The 27,076-nt window shown below is 42.5% G+C and overlaps 1 protein-coding gene across 1 annotated transcript in view; it reads right to left on the bottom strand.

The window, feature by feature from the left end:
• The window catches only part of LOC102828738 (nose resistant to fluoxetine protein 6-like), a 61,121-nt gene that overhangs the window by 21,702 nt on the left and 12,343 nt on the right, over nucleotides 1-27,076 (bottom strand). Inside the window, exons 2-8 of the mRNA XM_006837572.1 lie at nucleotides 22,320-22,459; nucleotides 18,236-18,314; nucleotides 14,712-14,853; nucleotides 12,404-12,624; nucleotides 8,494-8,673; nucleotides 3,817-3,919; nucleotides 2,111-2,212 (exon numbers count right to left, since the gene is read on the bottom strand). Of these exons, the coding sequence (XP_006837635.1) occupies nucleotides 2,111-2,212; nucleotides 3,817-3,919; nucleotides 8,494-8,673; nucleotides 12,404-12,624; nucleotides 14,712-14,853; nucleotides 18,236-18,314; nucleotides 22,320-22,459 (967 nt within the window). The remainder of the gene's footprint in view (nucleotides 1-2,110; nucleotides 2,213-3,816; nucleotides 3,920-8,493; nucleotides 8,674-12,403; nucleotides 12,625-14,711; nucleotides 14,854-18,235; nucleotides 18,315-22,319; nucleotides 22,460-27,076) is intronic.

Genomic DNA, 27,076 nt, shown 5'->3' with positions numbered 1-27,076 from the left:
AAGAAGTACAACCAGAATGCTCTTTAGAAGCCAAGATGACCAGCCGTTGTCTCTCATACTTTGGACGCATTATCAGGAGGGACTAATGCCTCAAGACGACATCTTGCTTGGTAAAGTGGAGGGACAGCGAAAAATACAGAGACCCCCGATGAGATGGTTTGGCACAGTGGCAGCAGCGATGGGCTCGAGCACAGCAGTGATTGTGAGGACGGTGTAGGACACGGTGGTGTTTTGTTCTGTTGGACACAGGGGTCACTATGAGTCAAGGAGCTCTGGGAGCGTAGTGGTTATGAGTCAGGATGCTAACCTCAAGGTCAGCAGTTTGAAACTACCAGGCATTCTGCAGGAAAAAGATGAGGCTTTCTGCTCCCATAAAGATTTGCAACCTCGGAAACCCTGTATAGGACAGCTATGAGTCGGTCCAACTCCACAGCACATCACCGCCACCATGAGTCAGAAGCGACTTGACGGCACCTAACAATATCCTTGTTGGGGGATTCCTATGTGCCAAGCACTTTTTCTAAGTCCTTTGAATACATTATATATCATTGAATGCTCACAAGCGTTCCTATGCTATAAGAACAGCATTTGAGAGAGGAGAAAACTCATGCACAGAAAAGTTGGAAAAGGAACTCAAAGTCCAGGACGCAAGTTCATCACGCTGCCTACAGAGAGAGCTGTGACAGCCCTGTTGTCCTACCTCAGAAGATTGTGTCAACATTTCCCTTCCAGCCTCAGGCAGCTCAGCAGAGAGCCAATTTAGGAAATGAACAAATGGAAAGGTCAGATTCCATGAGCTGAAATTTCCATTGAAAATTCAACTGTCTGATTATGTGACTGGCTCTTTGCCATCACGCATGAATTCCGCATTCTGTCCCAGTATTGTAACCCCTTCTGCTTCACCCATTCCTAAAGGACACATCACCCTGCCACCGGCAGCACAGTGACCATCTGACCCACCTTCAGCCAGCCCCTTTCATGGGTGTACCTTTTTCTATTTTTACCCTCATCCACATACTTCCTGTTGCAGAGGAGACTCTGTGTGTTGAACAAGAGTTGGGAGGGATGGGAGTGTGTTAGAGTATGGCTTTGCACTCTTAGTTACAGTCTCCAAGCGGTAGTAATTTCAAGGAACCATAAAACTCTCTTATTGAAGGGTAGAACATTGAGTCCAAATATGTTGCCCATAAATTGAGGAGTAAAGATAGTTTTGTTAGCAGAAGATACTTGTTTCCTTGATATTCATCCTTGTAGAATTTGAACTACATTAATAAAGAAGACTGGAGAAGATTGAAGCATTTGAATTATGGTGTTGGAGAAAAATATTAAAAATATTGTGGACTTCCAGAACAAACGATATGGTATTTATCCTTGCGGAATTTGAACCACGTTAAGTAAGAAAAACCAGAGAAGGATTGATGCATTTGAACTATGGTGTTGGAGAAAAATATCAAAAATATCATGGATTTCCAGAACAAATAAATCTGTCTTGGAGTAAGTACACCCAGAAAGCTCCTTAGAAGCCAGGATGGCCAGACTTCACCTCATACTTTGGACATATTATCAGGAGGGACCACTCCCTGGAGAAGAACATAATGCTTGGTAAAGTGGAGGGCCAACAAAAAAGAGGGAGACCCCCCCAACAGGATGGATTGACACAGTGGCAGCATCAATGGGCTCAAGCATTACGACAATTATGCGATTGGTGCAGGACTGGGCAGTGTTTGGTTCTCTTGTGCATAAGATCACTTTGAGTCAGAACCAACTTGATGGCACCTAACCACAACAAATCAGCAAATACCAACTGCATTTATGGAATAAAATTATTTCTCTCAATTAAAAAAAACAAACCTTCAAGAGTGCGTTAAAGACTGAAATACAGTGAAAGTTATGACAGATGGAATTTGGTGGGCTTGCCCTGTTTTTCCGGGTCTTGCAAGTTTTCCACTTTGACAAAGTGTGTCCTATCACTTGTTTTATGGAAAACATTTGAATTTTCTTCCTCTGACAGGTTTCCACCTTCCACAAGTTCTGGCTTTCACAGGTTTTACTGTGCAATAGATTGCTACGTCACAATAACGAACAGGAAATGATATAACTATAAACCTACCTTATCAGGCGACTGAAAAAGTATCTGAGTATGAGTTTAGGGGTTGCTCCTCTGTCTGAATTCTGATGCATCTTTAAAAATGACCTCGCACTTAGCCAACCACTGGGTGAGAGAGGCAGAGAAGAACCACACAGGAAGACACGTCAGTAACAGAGTTTATGACTGGAAAATATGCCTGTGTCAAACAGGATGATGTAAGTTCTGCTACCGTAACAAAGGTTGTCTGGTATGGCTCTACAGGATCATTACTGGACTGCTACGAATCGGGCTGCTAACCTCAAGGTCAGCAGTTCGAAACTACCAGCAGTTCCACAGGAGAAAGATGAGGCTTTCTGCTCCCGTAAAGATTCACAGTCTCGGAAACCCTGTTCAGGGTCGCTATGAGTCGGAACAGACTCCACGGTACTTAACGACAACAACCACAAGGTCAGCTGTTCAAACCCACCGGCTACTCCTCAGAAACCCTACATGGGATCATTATGAGTCAGAACTGACTTGACAACACTTAACAACAACAGTAACAAAGCACTGCCTAGTCTTAAAGCAGCAATCGTTTTCTTTTTTGTCGAATCTTGTTTATGCTTCATGCTCACGGCCAGTCACCTGAGGCTTGATGTCTCCACTCTGGGGCCCAGGCTGAAGGAGCAGACAGGATCTGAACCTTTGCCAGTGACCATGGTAGGGGACAAGAGAGTTCTGGAAGGCCTCAAACCAGCAATCAAATGCTCTGGCCTGGAAGTAACAGAGGACATTCCCATTCACTATTCACTATCCAGAGGTAGCCACATGACCCATCCAATTGCAACATTCCCAGGTGCCTGGAAGGCAGAGCCAGAAGCATTTGAGGAACGTTATTCACCTACCACCTTGATCTTTTGAAACAGTAATGTCAAAGCCTTCCCTTTGTGTTGTATTGCATTCTTTTCTAAGCACTCTCAATAGAGTTAATTTTGCTTCTCCAGCTGGATACCAAAATACCTTGCAGTACATATTTTCAGAGTGCATGATCAAATAGATGGATAAGCAGCCCGATATTATTCCTGTTTACCACGTAGTGAAATTGGGACTCGGGGACTGTGCAGCATCTGCGCAAGATCACCAGGTTCTCAGCCAGTACATCAACCAGAATGCCCAGTTAAGTAAGCAAGCTCATGCCCAATAGCTATAAATTGATGGTAAGTTTGATTCCCAATCTTCTGGCATGTATACCTGGAATCCTTACTGTGTTTCCTACAGGCACAAGGGTATTTCCCTGTGCAAACGAAGGCTGTGAGCGTTAGGCAGGCTACAGGAAGGATGGGCATGTTGGAGAATGTCTTCAGAGACGCATCTCCGAGCTACTGTGTTTGGTTCCAGACCATCGCAATAAAGATAATGTCACACGAAATTTTTAGATTTAAGAGTCCTGGTGGCGTGGCACTGTGGACTAATGCCCTGGACTGCAAAGTTGGTTTGAACCACAAGGTCAGCGGTTCAAGCTCAGCTGCTCCTCAGAAACCTTATACGGAGTTGTTATGGGTCAGAACTGATTTGACAGCACTTAACAACAACAGATTGCCCTTTGAGAAACAACAATTTGGAGTGGAAATAGTAAGAATGACAATATATAACCCACTATATCACTAGGGCCCCTTGACAACACATATATACACCCCCAAACTAACAAGAAATCCAATAGCTGACAAAACATACTTTGATTTTAGTACCTGATCAAAAAAAATGTATCAACCCCAAGATAGTAGGGACCACTCCGAGAATAAAGGTACAGAGGATTTTTCAGCGTTCTGTCTTTCCACTCAAGCACATTATCTGTAACAAACATGAAAAGCAGTGTCTTCAGGTTTAATAGACAAAATCCATGTGGTTGATTTTTTTTTTCCAGAATAAATATGAATACCCTCAACTTTCTATAGTTCTATTGGGAGGGTTTAATGAGCCGCTATGATTTCCAAAAGAGGAAAACTTAGATTGGGAGTCAAAAAAAGTGACTGAGATCCCTGATTGTAATGAAGTCTTTGGCTTTTTTTGGGATCACACAATCTCCACGGCTCTTCTGGAACGATAGCAGCCTCACCTGTTCCTAGTGGGGCAACTCACCCGTGAAATGTCTTCAAACAACCCTGGGTAGATTCCTTCTTTCCTCAATTCTGATATGTGTGTTTGGTCCCTGGTTAAGAAAAATAGCCAGAGAGTACCATTCTTATGATGGGACTGTTTCAGGAATAAAGCCACAGGGAGAATGTGGAGAATCACTGATTTAATGTGTATTGTTGCTGTTAGGTGCTAGTGAGTAGGTTCTGACTCATAATGACCACATGTACAACAGAATGCAGCGTTGCCTAATTCTCTACCATCCTCACAACTGGTGCCATGTTGAGCCCATTGGTGCAGCCACTGTGTCAATCCAGCTCTTTGAGGGTCTCCCTCTTCTTTTCTGACCCTAGGCTTTACCAAGCAGGGTCCTGGTGTGGAGCTGTGGGTTAATGCATCAGACTACAAAGTCGTTTGAACTGCAAGGTTGGTGGTTCAAGCTCACCAGCTGCTTCTTGGAAACCTTATGGGTCAGAACCGACTTGACGGCACTTAACAACAATAACTTTACCAAACATGATGTCCTTCTCCAGGGACTGCTGTCTCCTGGTAACATGTCCACAGTACATGAGACAAAGTCTCACCATCCTTGATTCTGAGAAGACGCATTCTGGCTGGACGTTTTCCAAGACAGAGTTGTTTGTTCTTCTGGCAGCCAATGGATCATTTAGTATTCTTGTTCAACACCATAATTCAAAGGCATCAATTATTCACTCTTCCTTATTTATTGTCCATCTTTTACATGCATGTGTGGTAATTGAAAATAACTTGGCTTGTCCTCAAAATGACATCTTTACTCTTTCACACTTTAAAAGAGATCTTTTGGATCATATTTGCCCAATGCAGTGTGTCATTCGATTTCTTGACTGCTGCTTCCGTGGTCATTGATTGTGGATCCAAATAGAATGAAATCCTTGACAATCTTTTCTCTGCTTGTCATGATGTTGCCTATTGGTCCAGCTGTGAGACTTGGTGTTTGCTTTATGTTAAGGTGTGGTCCATGTTGAAGGCTGCAGTCTTTGATCTTCATCCGGTAAGTGCTGCGTCATCTGCATATCACAAATTGTTAATAAGTCTTCCTCCAATCTTGATGTTGCATTCATCTTCATATACTCCAGTTTTTCAGGTTATTTGTTCAGCATAAATACTAAATAACTATAGTAAAAGGAGTCAGCCCTTACTCATTCCTTTCCTTATTTTAAACCACACAGTATCCCCTTGTTCTGTTTGAACAACTACCTCTTGGTCTGTGTACGGGCTCCTCATGAGCACAATTAGTGTTCTGGAATTCCTGTTTTTAGGAATGTTATCCATAATTTGTTGTCATCCATACAGTCAAATGCCTTTGCATAGTCAATAAAACACAGGTTAACACCTTACTGGTATTCTAAGCTTTTAGCCAAGATTCATCTGATATCAACAATGGTATCCCTTGTTCCACCTCCTCTTCTAAATCCAATTTGAATTTCTGGCATTTCCTGTTGATATACTGCTGTGATCATTAAAAAAATTATTACCACAAAAATTTTCATTGCATATGATATTAATGATATAGTTTGATAATTTCTACATTTTGTTGGACCATTTTTCTTTTGAATGGATACAAATCTGGATTTCTTCCAGTTGATTGGCTAGGTAGCTGTCTTCCCATTTCTTGGTATAGATGAGTGAACACTTCCAAAGTTTTGTCAATGCCTTAAGCACTGCTTGGCGTTCTTTCTTTAATACCATGGGTTCTTGCTCATAGGCTACCTGCTGAAATGGTTGAACATCAATGGATTCTTTTGGGCACCGTGGCTCTGTGTATTCCTTCCATCTTCTTCTTATGTTTCTTGTGTCATTCAATACTTTGCTCATGGAATCATTCAATACTTCCACTCAAGGCTTAAACTTTCCCTTCAGTTCTTTCAGTTTGAAAAATGCTGGGTGGGCTTCCCATTTGGTGGTTTGTCTGTTTTTTGGTTTGGGTGTTGTTTTTTTATGTAGAGCATGCTTTAATTTTTAGATCTCAGTACTTGAAAATATTTTTTTAAGTTTCTATTGTGAACTGAGTGATATTTTCGTGAGAGAAGCCAGCTTTACACCATCGTTTCATTGCAATGATCACAATCTCCTCGGTGCATCATCATTCAACAGGATTTGCTTCCATTCCCTCTGGCATTTTTTTTTTGTTTTGTTTTGTTTTGTTTTTGGTGGGGAAGGGGGGTGTACACAAAATCACTCAGGAGTATATAATAATTTAAACAACCAAAGGGCACATTCTGCAAGCCTGCATCCTGGTCTCCAGCACCCAGTCCCTTTCTTTCCAGGAGTCCAGAGTCCTGAGCTGCTCCCTCTCTCCATGTCCTCATCTCTGCCTCCATCTATTTGGTTTTTGCCCATTTCCCTACTTTATTTCATCTTCTGTGCTGCCCACTGGCATTTTCAGTTCAGCTTTTTTACTTCGTTGTTTCTTCCTTTCACTTTAGCATGTCTATGTTCAAGGGCAAGTTTCAGAGTTTCTTATGATATCCAGAGATCTTTTCTTTCTTTTCTGTCTTTTTAATGACGTTCTGATCTCTTCATGTATAATGTGCTTGATGTCATCTCACAATAGGGCTGGTCTTCATTCATTAGTTAGTGTTCAGTGCATCAAATCTATTCTTGAGGTGGACTTTAGGTGAGATATACTCAACGTCATACTTTGCCTCTTGTGGACTTGTTTTCATTTTCTTCACCTTCAACTTGAACTTGCATACAAACAACTGATGGTCTGTTCCAAAATTGATCCCTGACCTTGTTCTGAGTGATGATATTGAACTTCTCCAATGTCTCTTTCCATGAATGAAGTTGATTTGATTCATGCATATTTCATCTGGCAAGATCCATGTGTATAGTCATTATATATGTTGTTGAAAAAAGATATTTACAATGAATAAATTGTTGTCTTGCAAAATTCTATCATGAGATTTCTGGTATCGTTTCTATCACCAACGTCATATTTTCAAACAATGATCCTTCTTCTGTTTCGAAATTCTCATTCTAATCACTAGTAATTATTAATACACCTTGATCATATGCTTGATTAATTTCAGACTTCCAAAGCTGGTAAAAATTCTAAAAGTCTTCGTTTTTGGTGTTAATGGTTGGCAGATAAATTTAAATAATAGTTGAATTAACTGGCCTTCCTTATAGGTATATGGATATTGTCCTATCACTGACAGTATCGTACTTCAAGACAGATCTTAGAATGTTTTCTTTTTCACAATTAACACGGTGTTGTTCCTTTTCAATTTATTATTCCCAGCAGAGTATACCATATGATTATCAGATTCAAAGTGACCAGTACCAGTCCATTCTGCCTGGGGTATGAATTTCTATGCATTCCATTTTATTTTTGACAACTTACAATTTTTCCAGATTCACACTTTGTACATTCTGCATTCCAATTATTAATGGTTGTTTGCACAACTCAAAATTAGAAGCAAATTTGCTCCATTCATGTCATTAAGGTCAAGTTTACTTTGAAGAGGCAAATTTTCTTCATATTTTGAATACGTTCCAATCTGAGGGACTCATCTTTCAGTACTGTATCAAATAATGTTCCACTGATATCTGTAAGATTCACACGGGCCATTTTGTTTTAGAAGTAGATCACTGGTCCTTCTTCCCAGTCTGATTGTAGTCTGGAAGCTCCGCTGACAGCTGTCCACCATGATGACCCTGCTGGGCTTGAAAATTCTTGTGCCAAAGCACCATAACAACATGAAAGCATCATAGCAACATGAAAGCCACCACACTTCAACAAACTGATAGGCAAGTGGTGGAGAGACTTAATACTTGTTCATCATATTAATTTATGCTGGACTGTTTTTCAGGGAGGATTAAAAAAATAGTTTCTAGATTTATTCACCGTGATGGGAGAGAACCCAGCCCTTTGGACTTTGAAAGTACAATACTCGGGTCTTCCTATTCACTGGGTAACAAGGTGCTGGTCAGGCTGATTCTGACTCACGGTGACCCGCATGTGTGTCAAAGTAGAACTGTGCTTCATAAGGTTTTCAATGTCTTCTCTTGGGGACTCAAACTGCAACTTTTTGGTTAGCAGCTAAGTACACTAACTGTTTGCATCATCCAGGGAGTCCTGGCTTTACTGAGGATGAGTAAGGCAAGCGCTGGACTCTGGTGGCAAACTCACTGAGGGGACCTAAACTGTAGAAGAGAGAGCTGTTCATGAGCATGTGGTGTGCCTTCCATTCCAGGACCCAACACCACACTCTTCCTTCACGTGGAGACTCATCAACTCTCCTCACCCAAAGACAGCCAGGCGGTCATCTGGCTGGTGTGTCCAGAAATAATCCAGAGAAGACTCAAGACTCGGATACCATCCAGTGTGGGGTAGGAGCTTGCTGGGGTCTTTGTAGTCCAGATGGCAGGCATGTTCTTCTGCCAAGAACAACATCTCAGGGTCTGGTCCACGGCACTCAAGAACCCTGAAAAAGATCAAAGGTGTTTACTCTCCATCCTGTAGACCAGACCTGCCCACACACCGTCACGTAAACAAGAGCCAAAAACACACTCCTCAGTGGCATTGGGAGTTACCTCAAATCTCTCCCGCTCTACTCCTGGCCTGGCCAACTCTGGTCTCCATCTTGACCCATCTGTGAACCTTTCTTTGTTCTTAGTCTTCCTCCCCTTGGAATCCTGACTCTAACAGACCTCAGTCTGGTGCTCCACATACCTTACACAGAACATTCTGCCCAAGTCCAGATCCTAGGAAGACCATCACTTCTATAAAGCGTTAGGGACGGGGAGTGTAAGCATCACAAAAAGCCCACAGGGTTTTTGATGCCACCCAGTGATTTCCCATGGAGCCTCTCAAACGTTGGTCAAGGTGCCGGTTTGACAACAGGGGCAGGTGGCAGGTGGTACCACAGTGAAGGATGTGGGCTTTGCATTGGACCCCCCTGGCTCTGAATCTGGCTTCCATTTACCTGTTCTGTGGTTACTGGCATGTTCATTAACTTCTCTGTATCTAAACTTCCACAACTGCAAAATGAGACTAAAAATAGATCTTATAATTCTAGGGCCAATGTGAAGAACAAATGGAATAATGCTTCTAAATCACTTCAAGTCATGACCAACCCAGAAAATGCACTCATGAGAACACAGTGATTCCTAATACTTTGTTTAGGGACAGAGGTGGTTCTGTGGAAGAATTCCCACTCTACCCCTGCCCCATGCAGAAGTCCTGATGTGGGATAAAGCATGGACCGAAAGTTAGTTTGAACTAGAAGGTTGGTGGTTCAAATTCACCAACTCCTCCTCAGAAACCCTATACAGGGTTGCATGAGTTAGAAACGACATGACGGCACTTAACAACAGCAACATGCAGGACTCCTGGGTTCAAGTCCCGGCTAGTGCACATCACAAGCAGACATCTGGAGGCTTGTGTGTGTGTTGCTATGATGCTAAACAGGTTTCAGCCAAACTTACAGACTGACAGACAGACTAGGAAGAAAGACCTGAAGATCGGCTTTTGAAAATCAGCCAATGAAAACCCTCTGGAGCACAATAGTCGGATCTGAAGCCAGGAGGACTGGCAACATTTGGTCCTGTCGTCCATGGGGTCACCATGAAGTGGGGGCCAACTTGATGCAAGCTAACAACTATTGCTTCAATAAGCCCTATTTCTGGTGTGGTGTTATAGAATAAGCACTGGACTGCTAACTTCAAGGTCAGCAATTCAAACCTACCAGCCACTCCTCGGAAACCCTATACAAAGTCTCTATGAGTGGAAACTGCCTTGTCGGCACTTAACAACAACAACGACATTTAGGTGGTTTGCAAATGGAAAGTCTGATAAACCACGCACCCCACAGGGTCACCAAGAGGATCGAACAGAATACACACATGGCCAGTGGTTCTCAAAGTGGGGTCCCTGGACCAACTGCTTCAGTGTAACCTGAAACCTTATTCCAAGTGCACATTTTAGGCCGAGACCCAGACCCCTGACTCAGGACCTCTGGGGTGGGCCCTGCAATCTGTGTTTGACGTACTCCAAAGTTTGGGAACCACTGCGCATCACCTTGTTTTTAAAACACCATGTGTCCCCTCCTGATTTCCTCAGTCACTATTCCTGTGAGGTCACTGTAAGTCAAAGGTCATATGGCAAAAACGTCAACTTCTAGCTGCTGAATCCACAACTGTTTCCTTCATGAAAATATCCTCAGACATAAACTTTTCTTTTTCTCATCTCAGTAGCAAAGGCCAGCCTTGTGTAACAGGGGGCCACTATAATCAAATGCAGTGATTATATTTTATTTGTTTAGTGCCATTGAGTCAGATCCAACTCAGAGAGATCCAGTATAAGGTTTTTGAGGAGAGGCTGGTGGGTTTGATCTGCCGACTTTCTGGTTACCAGTTCATTGCTTGCCCTACATTGCCACACCAAAACTTCCATGATTATATGGAAGATAACAAATGCAAGAATCCAAGAGACCCAGTTTGGCTCTACACTTCTAGAAGACACGGTGGCCTTATGTTGGCTTGACTCCCTGATGAAAGTAAAAGCAGAGAGAAAGGTGTGAATTGTAGTGGTGTTCCATCTTGGTTTTGATTTCCAGACCTTCAGGAATGGGTTATTCTACCGGTGGTGATATTGAACCCAGTAAAATTGCCACAGCAATTGAACATGGAAAGTCCCTGTTTTGAAGTCCCAGTTATAAGTGGCTGAATTAAAAACAAACCTTAGTATACAGATGATAAAGATACAGTTGTCAGGTCCATTCTGACTCACGGAGAGTCTACGTGTGCCCAAGCATAACTGTGCTTCCAAGACTGGTCTTCCAGAAGCAGATCAACAGGACTTTCTACCAACACATCTCTGAGTGGACTCGAACCTCCAACCATTTGGTTAGCAGTTGATGTTAACCATTTGTCCTACCTATGAATTCCATCCAGACCAGATGGTGAGGTTTGCCTGGGGTGAGGTACCTAAAGTTTGCAACTCTCCAGTGGTCAGTGTATAGATTGTGCTAGGCTGACTATCACTACAATGCTGGGAACGATGTCACTGGTATTTCAAATACCAGCTGGGTCACTATGATGGTCAAATTTCATCAGAGCTTCCATTCTCAGACAGACTAGGAAGAAAGGCCCTGGTAATCTACTGCTGAAAACCAGCCAATGAAAACCCTATGGGTCACAGCCATCAGATCTGCAACCGATCATGGGCACGGTGTAGAACCAGGCAGCATTTCTACCATTGTGCGTGGGGACGCCATGTGTTGGTGGCAGCCAACAATAATAACAATGCACATTCTATGTTGTCATATGTTATTGTTGTGATGTGCCATCAAGAGAGTTCTGACCCATAGCGATCCTATATATGGTTTCCGAGGAGCGGCTGGTGAGCTTGAACCACCGACCTTGCGGTTCAAAATGATTTTGCAGTCCAGCACATTAACCAGGACTCCATCTGTTTTTAAGTGCTGTCGAGTTGATTCTGACCCATAGCGACCTTGTATAGGGTTTCCAAGGAGAAGCTGATGAGCTTGAACCACCGACCTTGCAGTTCAAAATGATTTTTCAGGCTGGCACATTAACCAGGACTCCATTGGCAGGTAGAAATGAAGGTAATGCTGTTGATTCTTCACTAAAGCCCAGCATAGCTCACCGAGTTCCTCCCTCTCACAAGACCATGTCGGGGAGCATGCTGCTGTGTGTTAAACAGTCTTGTTACACACTCCCCCACCACCCCATGTCTGGGGGCTTATATGTAAAGCACGGACCTCTGTAAGATCAGGCAGCTTCTATGAGTCACCTTAGTAACTGATTATGAGCACTTCCTATAGAAGTTGGAATCCTGGTGTAATTCTGTAAGGTAAGCAATGAACTACTAGCAGCAAGATTGGTGTTGAAAATCCTACACAGGGTTGTTTTGAGTCAGAAACAACTCAAAAAAACTTAACAACAACAACAGTGAAGCCCAAGCCCTGTTTCAACCTAGATCAACACAAAACTCTGGATGTTTGGACCCAAGAAAGCAAGCATTCCCACCACATGGTCTTCATGTATGGATGTAACCAAAGGCTGGGTGTGCGGCGCAGAAACCAGCTTTGGCTAACATTTCCACGCTGGACTCCAGCGCTGTAGACATGATTTTCCAACTGTGTCCTCATTAAAGCCACCTTTCATGGGGGACCTTAGTTTAATGCTTACTTTGTGTTCCACTCAAGGCTGCAAACAGGGACAAACGGGCTAGGCAATCCATCCATCGTTGCCTCTTTTCCTTTCTCTCCATCGCTCCTAATGGCAGAGTTCCGTAACTGACCGACAGTGCCCCAAGTGCTGGTGGTGTCCTGTGATCTGATGTGCCCCCCACAGCTGCCACGTAGACAGTGCCAGCCAGCGGCAAGACAAGGCCCAGCAAGGTGACAAACCTGTGAGAAAAAGATGCCCAGTTACCCAGCCCTACCTCCCACCAACACCAAAGCAAGATACACAAGCATCAGCCAGTAACAAATACAGCCATCCAAAGCGCCTCTGAGGATCACGGTCCATAATTAGTAGTGTTAAGAGTAGGGGAATGGCTTTCTGAGAAAAAAATAATGAAAGAAATCATTTCTCTAAATGATTTTCACTAAACTCCAAAAAGAGGAAGACCCTCAAGGAGATGGACTGACACAGTGGCAGCAGCACTGGGCTCAAGCAGAGCAACGATACTGAGGTTGGCCCAGGACCAGGCGGTGTTTTGTTCTGTTGTACATATGAGTCCGTACAGACTCGATGGCACCTAACAACAACAACAAATCATAGCTATATATATTTAAAAAAAAAAAAATACAAAGAAGAAAAGCAATCAAAACACTGAGAAAACTATTTGCAGCTGATATGATTAAAGAGTGATATCCTCCATATATAAAATGTACGTTTAAAATCACTAACAACCCATTTCCCACACACAGATAGAGCACAAATATGAATAGATCACCACAGTCAGCCATCGGCCCATGGAAGACACTTGAAGTGTTGAGCTCTGATTTCAAAAAAACAAAAACCAGAAAACACACAAATAGCAGATAAGCTGAAAGAGAAAAAAAATGTCTCATAATCAAGTTTTTACAATTGTAAATAAAGCCAATGTTTTATAAATGCATATTATTTTATTATATTTTGGTTTGTAAATATTATTTTAAATGGGTTCCCACTTTTAAAAGGTAGCTTTGACGCTGGTGAAAGGCTGATGAAACTGACATGGGCATTCCCTAGTAAGGACAGTATAAGTGAGTTTTCAGAAAAAATAAACTTATCCTGGTATGGCGCTGTGGGTTAATGCACTGGACTGCAAATTCATTTGAACCGCAAGACTGGCTGTTCAAGCTCACCCGCTGCTCCTCGGAAACCCTATACAGGGTCGCTATGGGTCGGAACCCGACTCACTTAACAACAATAACAACAACGGATAAGCAGTGAACTGAGAACCACAAATTTGGCAGTTCGAGACTCAGCTGTTCTGCAGGAGAAAGATGAGGCTTTTTGCTCCAGCAAAGATGTAAAGCCTCAAAAAGCCTATGCTTGATCACTATGAGTCAGAACCAACTCGATGACACTTAACAACAACAACAAAGAATTCAAGAGTGATGGCAGCCAACCCTTAGGAAAAATCCAGGATGCAAACAAAAAATAGTGGGTCAAGCTCACCTCAGTATTGCTAAGAGACATATTATCTCCAGTAAGCTAAACTAATCTTCAGTGGCCACAGATTCAGACGTCAGGGCAGTGAGGAACAAGGAGTGTCTGGGGATAGGATGTATCTCTCAGTGGTCTTGAAATCCGATCACATTTGCCTGTGGCCACCTTCCATTTGAATCTTTTGGCATTTTCTTCTTCAAGGTAAATAGGATCTCCATGCAAACAGGCAATGACATCAATCAATGAATGAAAACCAAGTGGTTTCTGTTAAGGGTGGTAAAAAATTTTGGAAATGGATCATGGTTTCGGTTGAGCTCCATGATGAATATGCTGAATTGTATATGTAAAAAATGTTGAAATGCCAAGTGTTTTGTTACATATGAATTCACCACATTTTAAAAACATAAACATTTATGTAGGCATTCTGATTCAAAGTGTTCTGTGCTGAATACAGCAAAATAATAGAGGGTGGAAGAATTAAGAGAGAGAGAGGTTACCGAGTCCCTGAATCATTACCAACATTCAAAGAAATTAATACATACAAAAGAGAATAGAACCACAGAAAATTGATTCCCCATGCTAAATCCATATCATCTATTTTTTATTCATCTTATCAGAGATCTGTGTGTAAATTATTTCTTTTACAAAGGCATTTTCTGGTAACTTCATGCACATGCAGAGGCACAATCAGCTTATCCTTCTGAAATTCCTTCACTTAATCTAGCAAGCTTAAAAAACAAACAAAACCCAGAATGGTTAAAAGCTGTTAGTTATCGGATGATGGTAGAACTGCATGGACACACCCCAAGCAGGGACCTCTGATGCCCAGACTCACAGACACACGGCAGCAAACGCGTCGAGGGGAAACATTCCAGCAGCGCATCTGGCCACAACCCGTCCAGATGAGGAGGAAGAATTTCTCATGAAGAGAGACAGAGGCGGTGCCAAAAATGAGACGTTTCTGAATCTTAAAATATCTAACAAAAGAGAAAAAAAAACACAAACATGTTAACTATCCTTTCTTTGGCAATAATATTTTACATTTTTCCAAAAGTTTTCATATCTATTGTTTCAAAACAAAACTTTGACAAAAAAACAGTGACGCTAATTTTTAATATTATTTGTCTTACAGATGGGGAAATAAAGACCAAACATGCTGAAATACACTGAATATGAACTTTTATGGTTTAATCCTTACCCACAGGGTCACTGGGTTTGCTCAAACAGCCACTTTATGGGACAGTTCTCCTAACACACAGGGTTGAAATGAGTCAGAATCGACTCAGTGGCACCTAACAACAACAATGGCAATCACACTGTATGGCTTTTGTTCAATCTTTGACCAAGCAATAACTTCTGCCCTGCCCAGAATCTTTTGGCATTGGACTGTGTTTAACCCATAGGGTCCACAAGGTCAGTAGTTCAATCCCACCAGCTGCTCCTCAGAAACCCTGTACAGTGTCGCTATGAGTCAAAACTGACTCCATGGCACTTAACAATAACACTACTGGATTAACTTCTTCTTGGCCAGAGCAGTAACTGTTCTGGTTGAGCAAAGTTGGCACAAAACAATTTCTGCCTGATGTTTCTGAGCTGGTTGTCTCCACATCTGTAGGGGAAATTCTGGCAACTCCATTAAAAAGCTTGAAGGAAGAGCTGACAAATTCTTTCTACAAGAGGACCTTTATCCCTAAGCAGAACTGCCCCAATTCTATCCTCTGAGCAGAAGCTGGAAAAGCATCTTGGCAATGAAGCCAAGATTCCACTATAACGTCCACCAGACCGGGGCCTCCTCACCAGGCCCACCCCTTTCCCCTCCAGTTCCTCCAAGAGAAGCATCATCTTGCTCTTCACCTAGCACCACTTTTACAAAACAATCTTTTGATGACTTTTTCATATGTTCAATTTCATTCTAATGTCAACAGGCTAGTTTAAACTGAGCATTAGACAGGGAAGTTAGACTATTTGATAAATCTCTTAAGTAATAAAGAACACTAGTCCATTAGACTTAGGGGATAGTTGTTAAATGACTTGGAGTTGGCCCCCACTCTAAGTGACTCTATCTAGGGAGTCCTGGTATGGCACTATAGGATAAGCACTTGCCTATAAGGTCAGTTGAACAGCAAGGTCAATGGTTCAAACTCACCAGCTACTCTTTGGAAATCCTATGCAGGATTGCACTTAACAACTACAACACATTTACAGGAGCAAAAAGCTTCATCTTTAAGGAATTGCCATTTATCCACTGGAAATGCTGATTCAATAACCGTTCTGCAGGCTTCTTTGTTTCTAGGATATTTATGACTTTTCCAATAAGAGTAGGAAATTTGAATTTTATACATTTAAAAAAAAAAACAAAAAACCAGCACATGAACTATTTGGCTAACAAGATAGCTAATGTACCTGATGCTGCAGAGATCAAGGTCAATTCAGAGGACATTGAAAATGAACTACAATGTCAACACTTTTAAAGAAGACTGTTAGTAATGAGTCATGTTTTGAGGCATGGCCACAATACAAACAAAAGATACGAGTGGTAAAGTTTTCAAAAGCGCTTGCTTCGTAAGATTTGAAAGACTTAGAGGTAATTGAACCAGTCACCATGTGCCATAAAATTTATTCTTTCTGTTGTGACGCTGTGAGTTAATGCGTTAGATTGTAAAGTCAGTTTGAACTGAAAGATCAGTGGTTCAAGCTCACCAGCTGCTCCTGAGAAACCCTATACAGGGTCACTATGGGTCAGAACCAACTCAATGGCACTTAACAACAAACAATAGTTAGAAGTGACCATTACAAAAACTTAAATGCACAAGAAACACCAAAAACTAGTATAAGTGAATTCAGTTAAGTAGGTAGGATTCTAATCAGCTTCAAAACTGACAGTGTTTGGAAAGACACTCCAAAGAAAGGGGGTTAGATAGGAGATTACTCTGTTAGTTTCTCAGAAGATGCCCTCAAAGCACAAGCAAGGTTTCAGGGTCACAGTCATGAAGGACACACCGTCCATCCTAAAACACAGTCTCTAATCAGACCTTGGAATCCTGGTGTGGTGATGTAGAATAAATATGGGGTTGTTAACTGCAAGGTCCACGGTTCAAACCCACCAGTCACTCCTATACAGGATTGCTATGAGTCAGAATCAACTCCTCAGTGCTTACCAACAAGAGCCAGACCCTGGAGTTCCTGCCTTCCAACGTGGGCCGCACATCGGTAATTCTTCAAAACAACTTAAAAGACCTGCCTACAAGACTCTAGTTGGACTTGAAGGTGACTCCAGAGAGCCAACAACCTGCTCCTTCATTTAGGCTCAAAGGCTCAAAAGGACACCAAAGGATAGATGTCCTAGAGGGTCACCCCAATTCCATGGACCCAGAAACCAGGATTCCAAGAAAATTAAAATGGGTTGTGTAGCGTACCACTGTAGAGAACTAGATGCAGACAGAACTTTAGAAGCCTCCCTCAGTGCGCAGAGAAAGACGCTGAAGCTTGGGGAGACTGAGTGATTTGCCCAGGATCACACAGCTGGGAGGTAACAACCAGGACCAAATGCTGGGCTCTTAGCGCTAATCCACTACAACACACTGACTTCACACAGTCTGAATTCAGGGCAGCCATCTGGACGTGGCAGCTGTCAGATGGCCTCCCATAAGCCACAGCAGCAACTACTGATGGTGTAGAAACCCGACACTGCCCCTTCTACCCCTTCTTTCCAGCGGAATCGCGCAGCTGTGAGGGAGCAAAAAGACCTAAAAGCTTCATTTCATAAATCGTCAACTACCACCTCTTCTTTAGAGGCCTGGTGTGGTGCTGTAGGACAAGCACTGGGCTGCTAGCTGCAAAGTTGGCAGTTCAAACCCACCAGCCACTCCTTAGAAGTCATATACATGGTCCCTATGAGTCACAATCAACTCAACAGCACTTACGAACAACAACCACCTCCTTTTTACTTTCTCTTTCTTCCTACCTAAAAAAAATTAATAAAATAAAGTTGTTATCAGATTGATTCCAGCCAATGGTTATTCTGTGGGTGTCGAGTAGAACTGCATTCCCTAGGGTTTTCAAGGACGGGTGTTTGGGGAAGTAGATCACCAGGCCTTTATTCTGAGGTGCCTCTGCATGGATTAGACTCTCTGGCCTTTTAGTTAGCAGCCCAGCATGTAAACCAATCTGCACCACCCAGAGAACCTTTCCCGTCCTGCATATTCTCTCTAGAGACCCCCAAACTCCATTAAGCACCAATTGTTGGATTTGTCAGGATTAAAAACTAGGTCAGCCCTGAGGAAAATGCTCCGTCTGAGTTGGGGTTTCTCAAACTCTGTGTGGAGACAAAAGCTTCACTGGGGTCTCTTGGGGACCTACCCAGCTGGGCTATCAGAGTTACATCCTCTTCGGCACAGGAGTCAGGGACACACATGCCAACGCTGTAGTCAGCTCCATCCTGTGAAACACAAAGACACACCCTCTTCAGTTTCTGTGCTTCTTGCACAAGAAATAATGATCATCGCTAGTTAAGGCAGCTGCTGCACCACCCGGGAGTTCAGCAGGTTGGGAGAGTGGAGAGGAAGATGTTGAAAGAAGAAAAGTTTTCTGACTTCTTCCGAGATGACTTTTAGTTAGAGTGGTTTGAGTGCATTTCCAGAACATCAGACACACTCATATTTGAACAAATATGAAGTATGTTTCAGGGCAAAATGTGGCTGATTATTTAAAAAGCAGCCACCAGTTTGGGCTCTTCAACCTCATTGCCTCTCTCTCCCTTATTACAGATCTTTAAGAGTTTATTTCCATCTGTATGCTAAGCAAATGACCCAAGAAGCTGGGCTATATGAAGAAGAGCGTGGCATCAGGGTTAGGAAGACTCTCTGACAAGCTGCAATATGCAGATGACACAATCTTGCTTGCTGAAAGTGAAGCAGACTTACTGATAAAGATCAAACACTAACCATCTTTAGTATGGATCACATCATGATATAAAGGAACAAAATCCTCACAACTAGACCAACAAACAGCATTATGATAAACAGAAAAGACTGAAGTTGTCAAGGATTTCATTTTATTTGGATGCACAGCCAAAATCCATGAAAGCAGAAGTCAAGAAATCTAATGATTTATTGCATTGGGCAAATCTGATGCAAAAGACTTCTTTATCACCAAGGGAGAAGAGTGGAGTGTGGGACCCTATCCAGAGAAGCAGCGACGCCAGAGATGGAGGCAGAGATGATGATGTGGAGAGATAGAGCAGCTGGGGACTCTAGTCTCAAGGAGGGAGAGGGGCTGTGTGCTGGGGGCCAGGGGGCAGGCTTGCAGGGTATGCCCTTTGGTTGTTTGAATGGTTATATAATATATTCCTGAGTGCTTTGGTGTACATCCAAACAGCAATGATGTTGAATGATGATGCATGGAGGGGATTGTAATCATGCAATGAAACGAAATACGATGGGATGAATGTAAAGCTGATGTTCTCCCATATAAACTATAGCTCAATTCACAATAAAAACTTAAAAAAATAAATTAAAATTTCAGACCAGTGCCAGACCCAGTCACTGCCCCAAACAGAAAGAAATAGAACGATTTTACCCAGTACAGGTTACTGGCCTAGCTTTGGTCTCTTAGTACCCCTCAGCCTCAGAAGCTGAGGCCAACATACAGTGGGGGCCTGTGGGAAATGATTACAAGGGACAGGGAGGTGTCCCTGATGGGCAGCCCATCCATCAATGTCTCAGTTTCAAAGTTCATCAGTGGGGGACTAGCTAAATAAATAAAGGGACAGCCGCAAATTACTCTCATATCTGTATGTTCTGCTATGGAAAGATCACCAAAAAAGGAGCATAAAAGAAAAATATAAAGGTTCAGAAAACACCATCTCCATAAAAAAAAAAAAAAGTAGAATGCTTATCTTTATGTTTGCTTACATAGACATACGTTTTCTCTAAAGCACACATAGAAATGAATGCTATTGCTTACCTGTGGGAAAAGGAAGTGGGTGACTGGGGTCTGAGGTAGGAGGGAGAATTTTCATTTTCAATATTTAAAATTTTTGAATGTGATTATTATTTATTCAAAATGTAAAATAAAGTAAAAGGATTTTTTGGGTTTGCTTAGAAAAATACAAAAAGACTTCTTTAAAGTGTGAAAGAGCTACGAGGTCACTTTGAGGACTGAAGTGCACCTGACCCAAGCCGTGGAATTTCCAACTGCCTCCAAAGATGAATGGATGGATTCTAACGATGGTACTGGCGAAGAATAGTGATTATACCATGGACTGCCTGAACACCAAACAGCCATCATGGAAGAAGTAGGCAGAATGCTCCTTCAAAACTATGATGGAGAAATGGTGTCTCACATAGTTAGGACATTTTCTCAGGAGGGAACCAGTCCTTGGAAAAAGACGTCACGCTAGGTAAAACGGGATCCGGGAGAAAAAGGAAGCCTTGGTCAGATGGACTGACCGTGGCTGCAACAATGAGGACGGTGCAGGGCCGTCCCGGGTTTGTCTGTTGTGCACAGGGGTCACTGTGAGTCAGAACGGATTTGCTGGCACCTAACACATAATCAAGCTCTGGTAGCATAGTGGTTATGAATCAGGCTGCTAACCTCAGGGTCAGCAGTTGGAAACTACCAGCTGTTCGACGGGAAAAAGATGAGGCTTTCTGCTCCCGTACAGATTTACAGCCTCGGAAACCCTGTACAGGATCGCTATGAATCGGAACCGACTCCATGGCAATTAACAACAACAACAACAACACATAATCACCAACAACAACAACAACATAACAACAGGAGTTGGCTGTCCCTACAATTTTCAATGAAATTATCAAGTTGCCCTTTCTTGATAGCAGGGCACAATGCATCAAATAAACATTTTAATAATAAATGAAGCCAATGATTAGAATGCCTCCACCAATAAAGCCAAGATCAAATTATAAATAAAATTTGGGGGCTGCTGCTTCTTAATAATTGCGGTTTGCTGACCTTTCGCGCTGATACCCAAATCATTCATCTGCTTTCAAAATAGTATGTGAAGTGGATACACAATGATTAACCCTTCAAGCATCACTACTGTAACTCTAACCAGGACAAATGGAGCTGGACTGCTCATTTTCGTGCCTTCAATATTAATAACTAAAAGATTATTTTATAGAATTAAGATCAGAGAGATTGGATTTCTTATCATTATTCCTGTACAATTATTATCAGTCAACCAGTCATGTAATTGCGGTTTAGTATTTTGTGACCTGCATAAAAATCTGTCTTTGTATTTAATAAGAAAATGTGTTGTTTCAAATCTCTTCTAACAGCAAAAGGATGAACTCACTTTAAAAAGAGTGACAGAGGGCGCAGAGGAAGGTAGAATCTCTACTTAGTAGTATCTAATCTCTCTGGACAGGGCTGATGAAAGGAGATGGGGATAGGACTCTTGTGAATAATTGTTATCAGGACTGACTGTGAGGCCTGAAAATGTAAAAGTGGACATTTTGTAGCAAAAGGAGGTGAGTGTTTGACTTTGCAGTCCAGGAGCAGAGGACCCTGGGCCCATCAAGGGAGAAGAGCAGAGTATGGGACCCTACTCAGAGAAACAGTGATGCCAGAGATGGAGGCAGAGACAATGATGTGGAGAGATGGAACGGCTGGGAACTTTAGACCCAGAGAGGAAGAGCGGCTGTGTGCTGATGACCAGGGGGCAGGCTTGGAGGGTATATCCTTTGATTGGTTGATGATGCATGGAGGGGATTGCAATCATGGCAATGAAACGATATATGATAGGATAAATGTAAGGCTAATGTTCTCCCATGTAAACGGTCACATAATTTACAATAAAATATTTTTAAAAAGAGAGAGAGTTAGTGAGTTTTATGATCTTGGTCAACAATTTAATAATATATCCATAGAAGTTATTTATTAGCATACGTTCTAATTCATGTTTTTGAAGCTCTGTTTCTGAGAAAGGGTAATGGGCAATGGGAAGTCCGTCCTTCTGGCATTCCTAAACTGACAGTGAGACAGGACTCAGCACTTGGGAACAGTGCTCCAAGCTTCTTGGTTTGACCCCCTCTATCCTGAGCAGTGGGCTGCTCCTTGTTGGTGAAGATTCAGAGCAGGGAATTCAACTGAGAGGTTGGTGAGAGCCCTGAGACCCCAAGTGGAGGAAAATTCCCACAGATCCTGGCACAGGAAGAATCTGAGAAGGAGAAATCAAAACCAACCCACAAACTCAAAGAGCCGCTGGTCAGGGCTGTGGATTCCCAGGGAAGCTGGGTCCAGGAGGGTTTGTCCACACAATGTGGAAGGGGTTCATCAGCAGTTTAAAATTTAGGCTTAACTTTTTGTGAAACATCTTAATAGATTCTTTTCTGTGAGAAATGCAAGCAGCGGAATCTATTGTCTTCCATATTGTGAGACTCACTTGCCCTTCGAGGGTGTTCTAGGCTGTCCCCAAACTCACCTGCAGTATGTGAAGCTTGCAGTAATGCCCTTGGAAGCCTCTCATGGGAGCCTGGGTGGAGAGGCACTCACTGTAAGACCCCAGTCTGTCCACATTCCCATTAAGAACGTTGCTGCCTAGTTTGCCAATGGCGTCATACACTGGATATCAAAACAAAAGAAGTTTGTCAGATTAGCTTCTTTATGTCTCTTTCAAATGAATGTATAGGAACCTAGCTCCCATATCCCTCCCCAACTTAAAATTCCCAAGGCACCATAAATAAAGCCCCAAAGGAGAGGGTATATTTATAGAATTAAAATTTAAAGAATTCTATTAAAACCATACAAAGAATCCTTAAAATAAATCTGTTTTTAAATGCAAAGAAACTAATTTTTAAATATCAGTAAAGGATACGAACAGGAAACTCTTGGAGAAGAAAATCCAAGTGGCCATAAATGTGAGAAAGTTGTTCAGCTTCCTCAATGAAGGTTGAAAACAGAAATATTTTCAATCCCGCTAATTGATCAACGGAGCCCTGGTGTGGCACTGTGGAACACAGCACTGTACTACAAGGTCAGTTTGAACCACAGGGTCGGTGCTTCAAACTCAGCAACCACTCCTTGGAAACCCTATGTTGTTGTTAAGTGCCATAGAGTCGGTTCCAACTCATAGCTACCCTATATAGGGTTTCCAAGGAGCAGCTGGTGAGCTTGAACTGTCAACCTTGCAGTTTAAACCAACTTTACAGTCCAGCACATTAACCTGCAGCACCACACCAGGACTCCATGGAAACCTTATACAGGGTCACTATGAGTCAGAACCAACTCGATGGCACTTAACAACAATAATTGATAAACACTTAGAAGTCTGATAAGATTAAATGTTGGTAAGGAGTCCTGGTGTGGCACTGTGGGCTAATGTGTCAGACTGCAAAGTTCCTTGAACTGCAAGGTTGGCGGTTCAAGTTCACCCGCTGCTCCTTGGAAACCCTATAAAGAGCCGCTATGGGTCGGAATCAACTCGACGGCACTTAACAACAGGGATAGGAAGAAGAGCCCTGGTAGCCCAGTGATTAAGGGTGTGGCTGCTCACTAGAAGATTGATGGTTCAATCCCACCAAGTGGCTCCATGGTAGAAAGCCCTGAGAGTCAGCCTAGGAAACCCATGGGGCAGGTCTACTCCGTCACACGAGGCAGCTATGAATTGGAATCAACTCAATGGTGCACAATAACATTGTATGTAATCTTGACAAAAATTCAAATGCCCTGTCCTTTCATTTCAGAAGTTTCTAGAGGTCCCTTCCACCCAATCTTTCCCCCAACTGTGACATGAGGTCAACCTTCTCCCAGGACATGAGTGGAATAAGACAATGGCCAAAGCAAAGCCTGGGGTCCATTCATTCCAGCAGTGGGTCCCTGGGACGCTGTACACTGGGTGCCACTGTGGTGACTTTCTGGTTCTGACTGGTTCAGAAACCCGTTCTGAGCCTCACAGGTCTTTGATTTTCCTCTCTAGCCTGTGAGTTGCCTATTTTTTGGTTGTTGTTGTTGGGGTACTGTTTAGTTAATTCCAACTCATAGAGAACCCATGTGAGGAAGTAGATTCAAACCACCAACCCTTCCTTTTAGCAGCAGAGTGCTTGACTGCTTGAGGCACCAGGGCTCTTTAGCTGCCCCACAACCTGCTGATAAAGGTCCCTTTGTGCTGAAGTTTCCCAGAATTGTTGTGTGTTTAACCAAAGACTCCATCTCGGCCGACCTGCCCAGTCACTGAGCCAGTGATTCATTGTCGCAGAATCTGCCCCTGGGAAACACTCACATGAGACACGATGCAGAGTGTTCATGAAAGTCATGCTCATAATGGCAAAAAAGCTAGACACAACCACCAGGTTGGGCCAATGAATAAGCCGTTTTATAGAACAAGTGGAATGCCAACAATTTCCAAATTTCAGTGCTACCAATTAGGAAATTGTCACCTGAGCTATGAAGCTTTCATATTTTGTAATGCTATGCAGCAATTAAAAAAGGATCTGTATTTGTGGCTGTGGAAAATGTTTCAAGACATATCATTATGCCAATAAAAAGAGAGTGTTTAAGAATAGCAAATCCACAAAAATACAGGTATATGTTTGACAGGATATTTGTACGTGGTATTTACCTTGATTCCTGCTGTGACACCATAGGATAAGCACTGGACCACAAGGTCAGTGGTTCAAACCCACCAGCAGCTCCTAAGAAACCCTATACGGTGTCGCTATGAGTCCGAACCGATTCTATGGCACTTAACAACAACAACAGTTACTTTTGCTGCAAATGTATCCATAAATACTCCATAAGCACTCAACTGCAAACCAAAAAGTCCATCGTTCGAGCCTGCCAGTCACTCCATGGAAGAAAGATAAGGCTCTTGCTCCCGCAAACATTTATAGCCTCGGACACCCTGCATAGGGTCACTATGAGCTGGAATCAACTTGACGGCACTTCACAACAACAGGGGGCAAAATCATGAAAATTTCTTAGACATTACCAAACACTTTGAGGTGAATATGTGGGCCTGAGGGCTTGGGACCATAGTCCCAGGAGACACAATGATCAATTGGTTTAACATAGTACACAAAGACAAAGACAATAATATATCCTACTATCATGTTTGGTAACGTGGAGGGTCAGAGAAAAAGAGGAAGACCCCAGCGAGATGGATTGACAAAATGGCAGCATCAATGGTCTGAAGCATGGCAACAATTGTGAGGTTGGCCCAGGACCAGGCAGTGTTTCATTCTGTTGTGCATAGGGTCGCCATGAATTGGTACCGACTCAATGGCACCTAACAACAACTTTGGTGAATAACGACTGGGTCTTAAAAACTCATGACCATCCATCTAAAGTGTAATGATAGGTCTCTTCCTACTAGGTGAAAAAGAGTGAAGAAAATCAAAGATGGATGGAAACCATTAGTCTAAGGGACTGATGGACCACATAAACGTCAGTGTCCATGACCCTGAGACCAGAACTAGATGGTAGCCAGCTTCCACCAACAACTGCTCTGAAAAGAACCACATTAAAAAGTCCGGAATACAGTGGCAGAAACTGTGGGACAAAACTCAAAATCATAAACAAACAAACAAAAAGATTAGGCTTAGCAACTCAATTAAAAAATGGGCACAGCTGGTGGCCAGGGGGGCAGGCTTGCAGGGTGTGTACCCTTTGACTGTTTGAATGATTATATAGTCCTGAATGTTCTGGTGCACATCCCATCCAAAAAAAAAAAAAAGAAACAGAGGGAATAGAAACAAAGGAGGGGACTGTAATCATTCCAAGAAACAAATACGATAAGATGGATGTAAAACTGATGTTCCCCATGTAAACTATCACTCAATTCACAATAAAAACTTTTTTAAAAAATACCAAAAAAAATAGGTGCAGGACAAAACAGACACTTTGCCAAAGAAGATGTTCAGGCAGTCAACAAACATATGAAGAAATGTTCATGATCATTTATCCATTTGAGAGATTCAAATCAAAACAACAATGAGATACCATCTCACCCAGCAAAGTTCAAAAAAGCAGAAAACAACATATGCTGGCAAAAGTATAGAGAGACCTGGACCCTCCTACATTGCTGTGGGACTGTAAAATGGTTTAACCACTGTGGAAAACGGTGTGGTGCTTCCTCAAAAAGTTGGAAACAGAAATAGCATATGACCCAGCAATCTCTCTACTTGGTATATAGCCACAAGAAATAAGAGAAAGAATATGAGTAGATACATGCACACCGGTTTTCATCCTAACACTATTCACAATAGTACAAAGAAGGAGGCAGTCTAACTGCCCATCAATGGAAGAACAGATAAACAAAGTTTGGTACATACACAATGAAATCCTATGCAATGTTGAAAAACACTGATGAATCTGAGAAACACCTCACAACATGGCTGAACCTAGAGGACATTATGCTGAGTGAAATACATCAGTCACAAAAGGACAAATATTGTATGAGACCACTATTGTAAAAACTCAAGAAAAGCTTTCATGCTAAAAGAAAAAAATCTTTGGTGGTTAGTTACCAGGGGTGGGAGAGAAGGGAGAGTAACACACTGGTTAGAGGTAGACACAGGTAAGCTTGAGTGACAGGAAGACAATATACAAGTAAAGGGAGGTTGAGAGGGCAGTGATGAACACAGGTGGAGACAGACACACTGAGGTATGCTGGGCTAATGGGGATAGAGGCAAATAGTGTAATATACACAACCTTGGAACAACAGTGTTCTGTGTGTGGATCACATGGGCACAGACACAGGTTAAATGGGTGTGGGGTAAGACTGGAATATATATTTATGTAATTATATAAGAGTTTGAAAGAGGATATCTGTGCATGGGTAACCACAGGAAGGAAGTGGGACAATTGTTGTTGCAGGGAGGGGATTGCAATCATTGAGATGAAACAAACTGTAGGATTTGTTGAATGTAAAACTGATGGTCTTGTCTGTAAACCTTCACTCAATTCACAATAAAAAGTGGGGGGAAAAAAGACCAGGCTTACTGGTCAGCTAGAGAGAGGGAGAACCCCAAGACTCTGGTCCTTGGTCTCTCTTCTGGTCTGGAACTGAATTCACCCTCCTGGCTTAAATTTCAGTCAAATAATAGCTAGGTCTATAAGGGGACAATGCCACTAGCAGGTACACACACCATAGAGTTGTCCACCATTGGAGGCAAAAGGGCAGCATGTATCCAAGGACAATGTTTGCTGTTGTTGTTGTTATGTGCTGTGGAGTCAGTTCC

Source organism: Chrysochloris asiatica, unplaced genomic scaffold (assembly GCF_000296735.1).
Source record: "Chrysochloris asiatica unplaced genomic scaffold, ChrAsi1.0 scaffold00021, whole genome shotgun sequence".
NCBI lineage: Eukaryota > Metazoa > Chordata > Mammalia > Afrosoricida > Chrysochloridae > Chrysochloris > Chrysochloris asiatica.
Note: the sequence above shows the minus strand (reverse complement) of the source record. Positions and strands in the feature narration are given on the sequence as shown.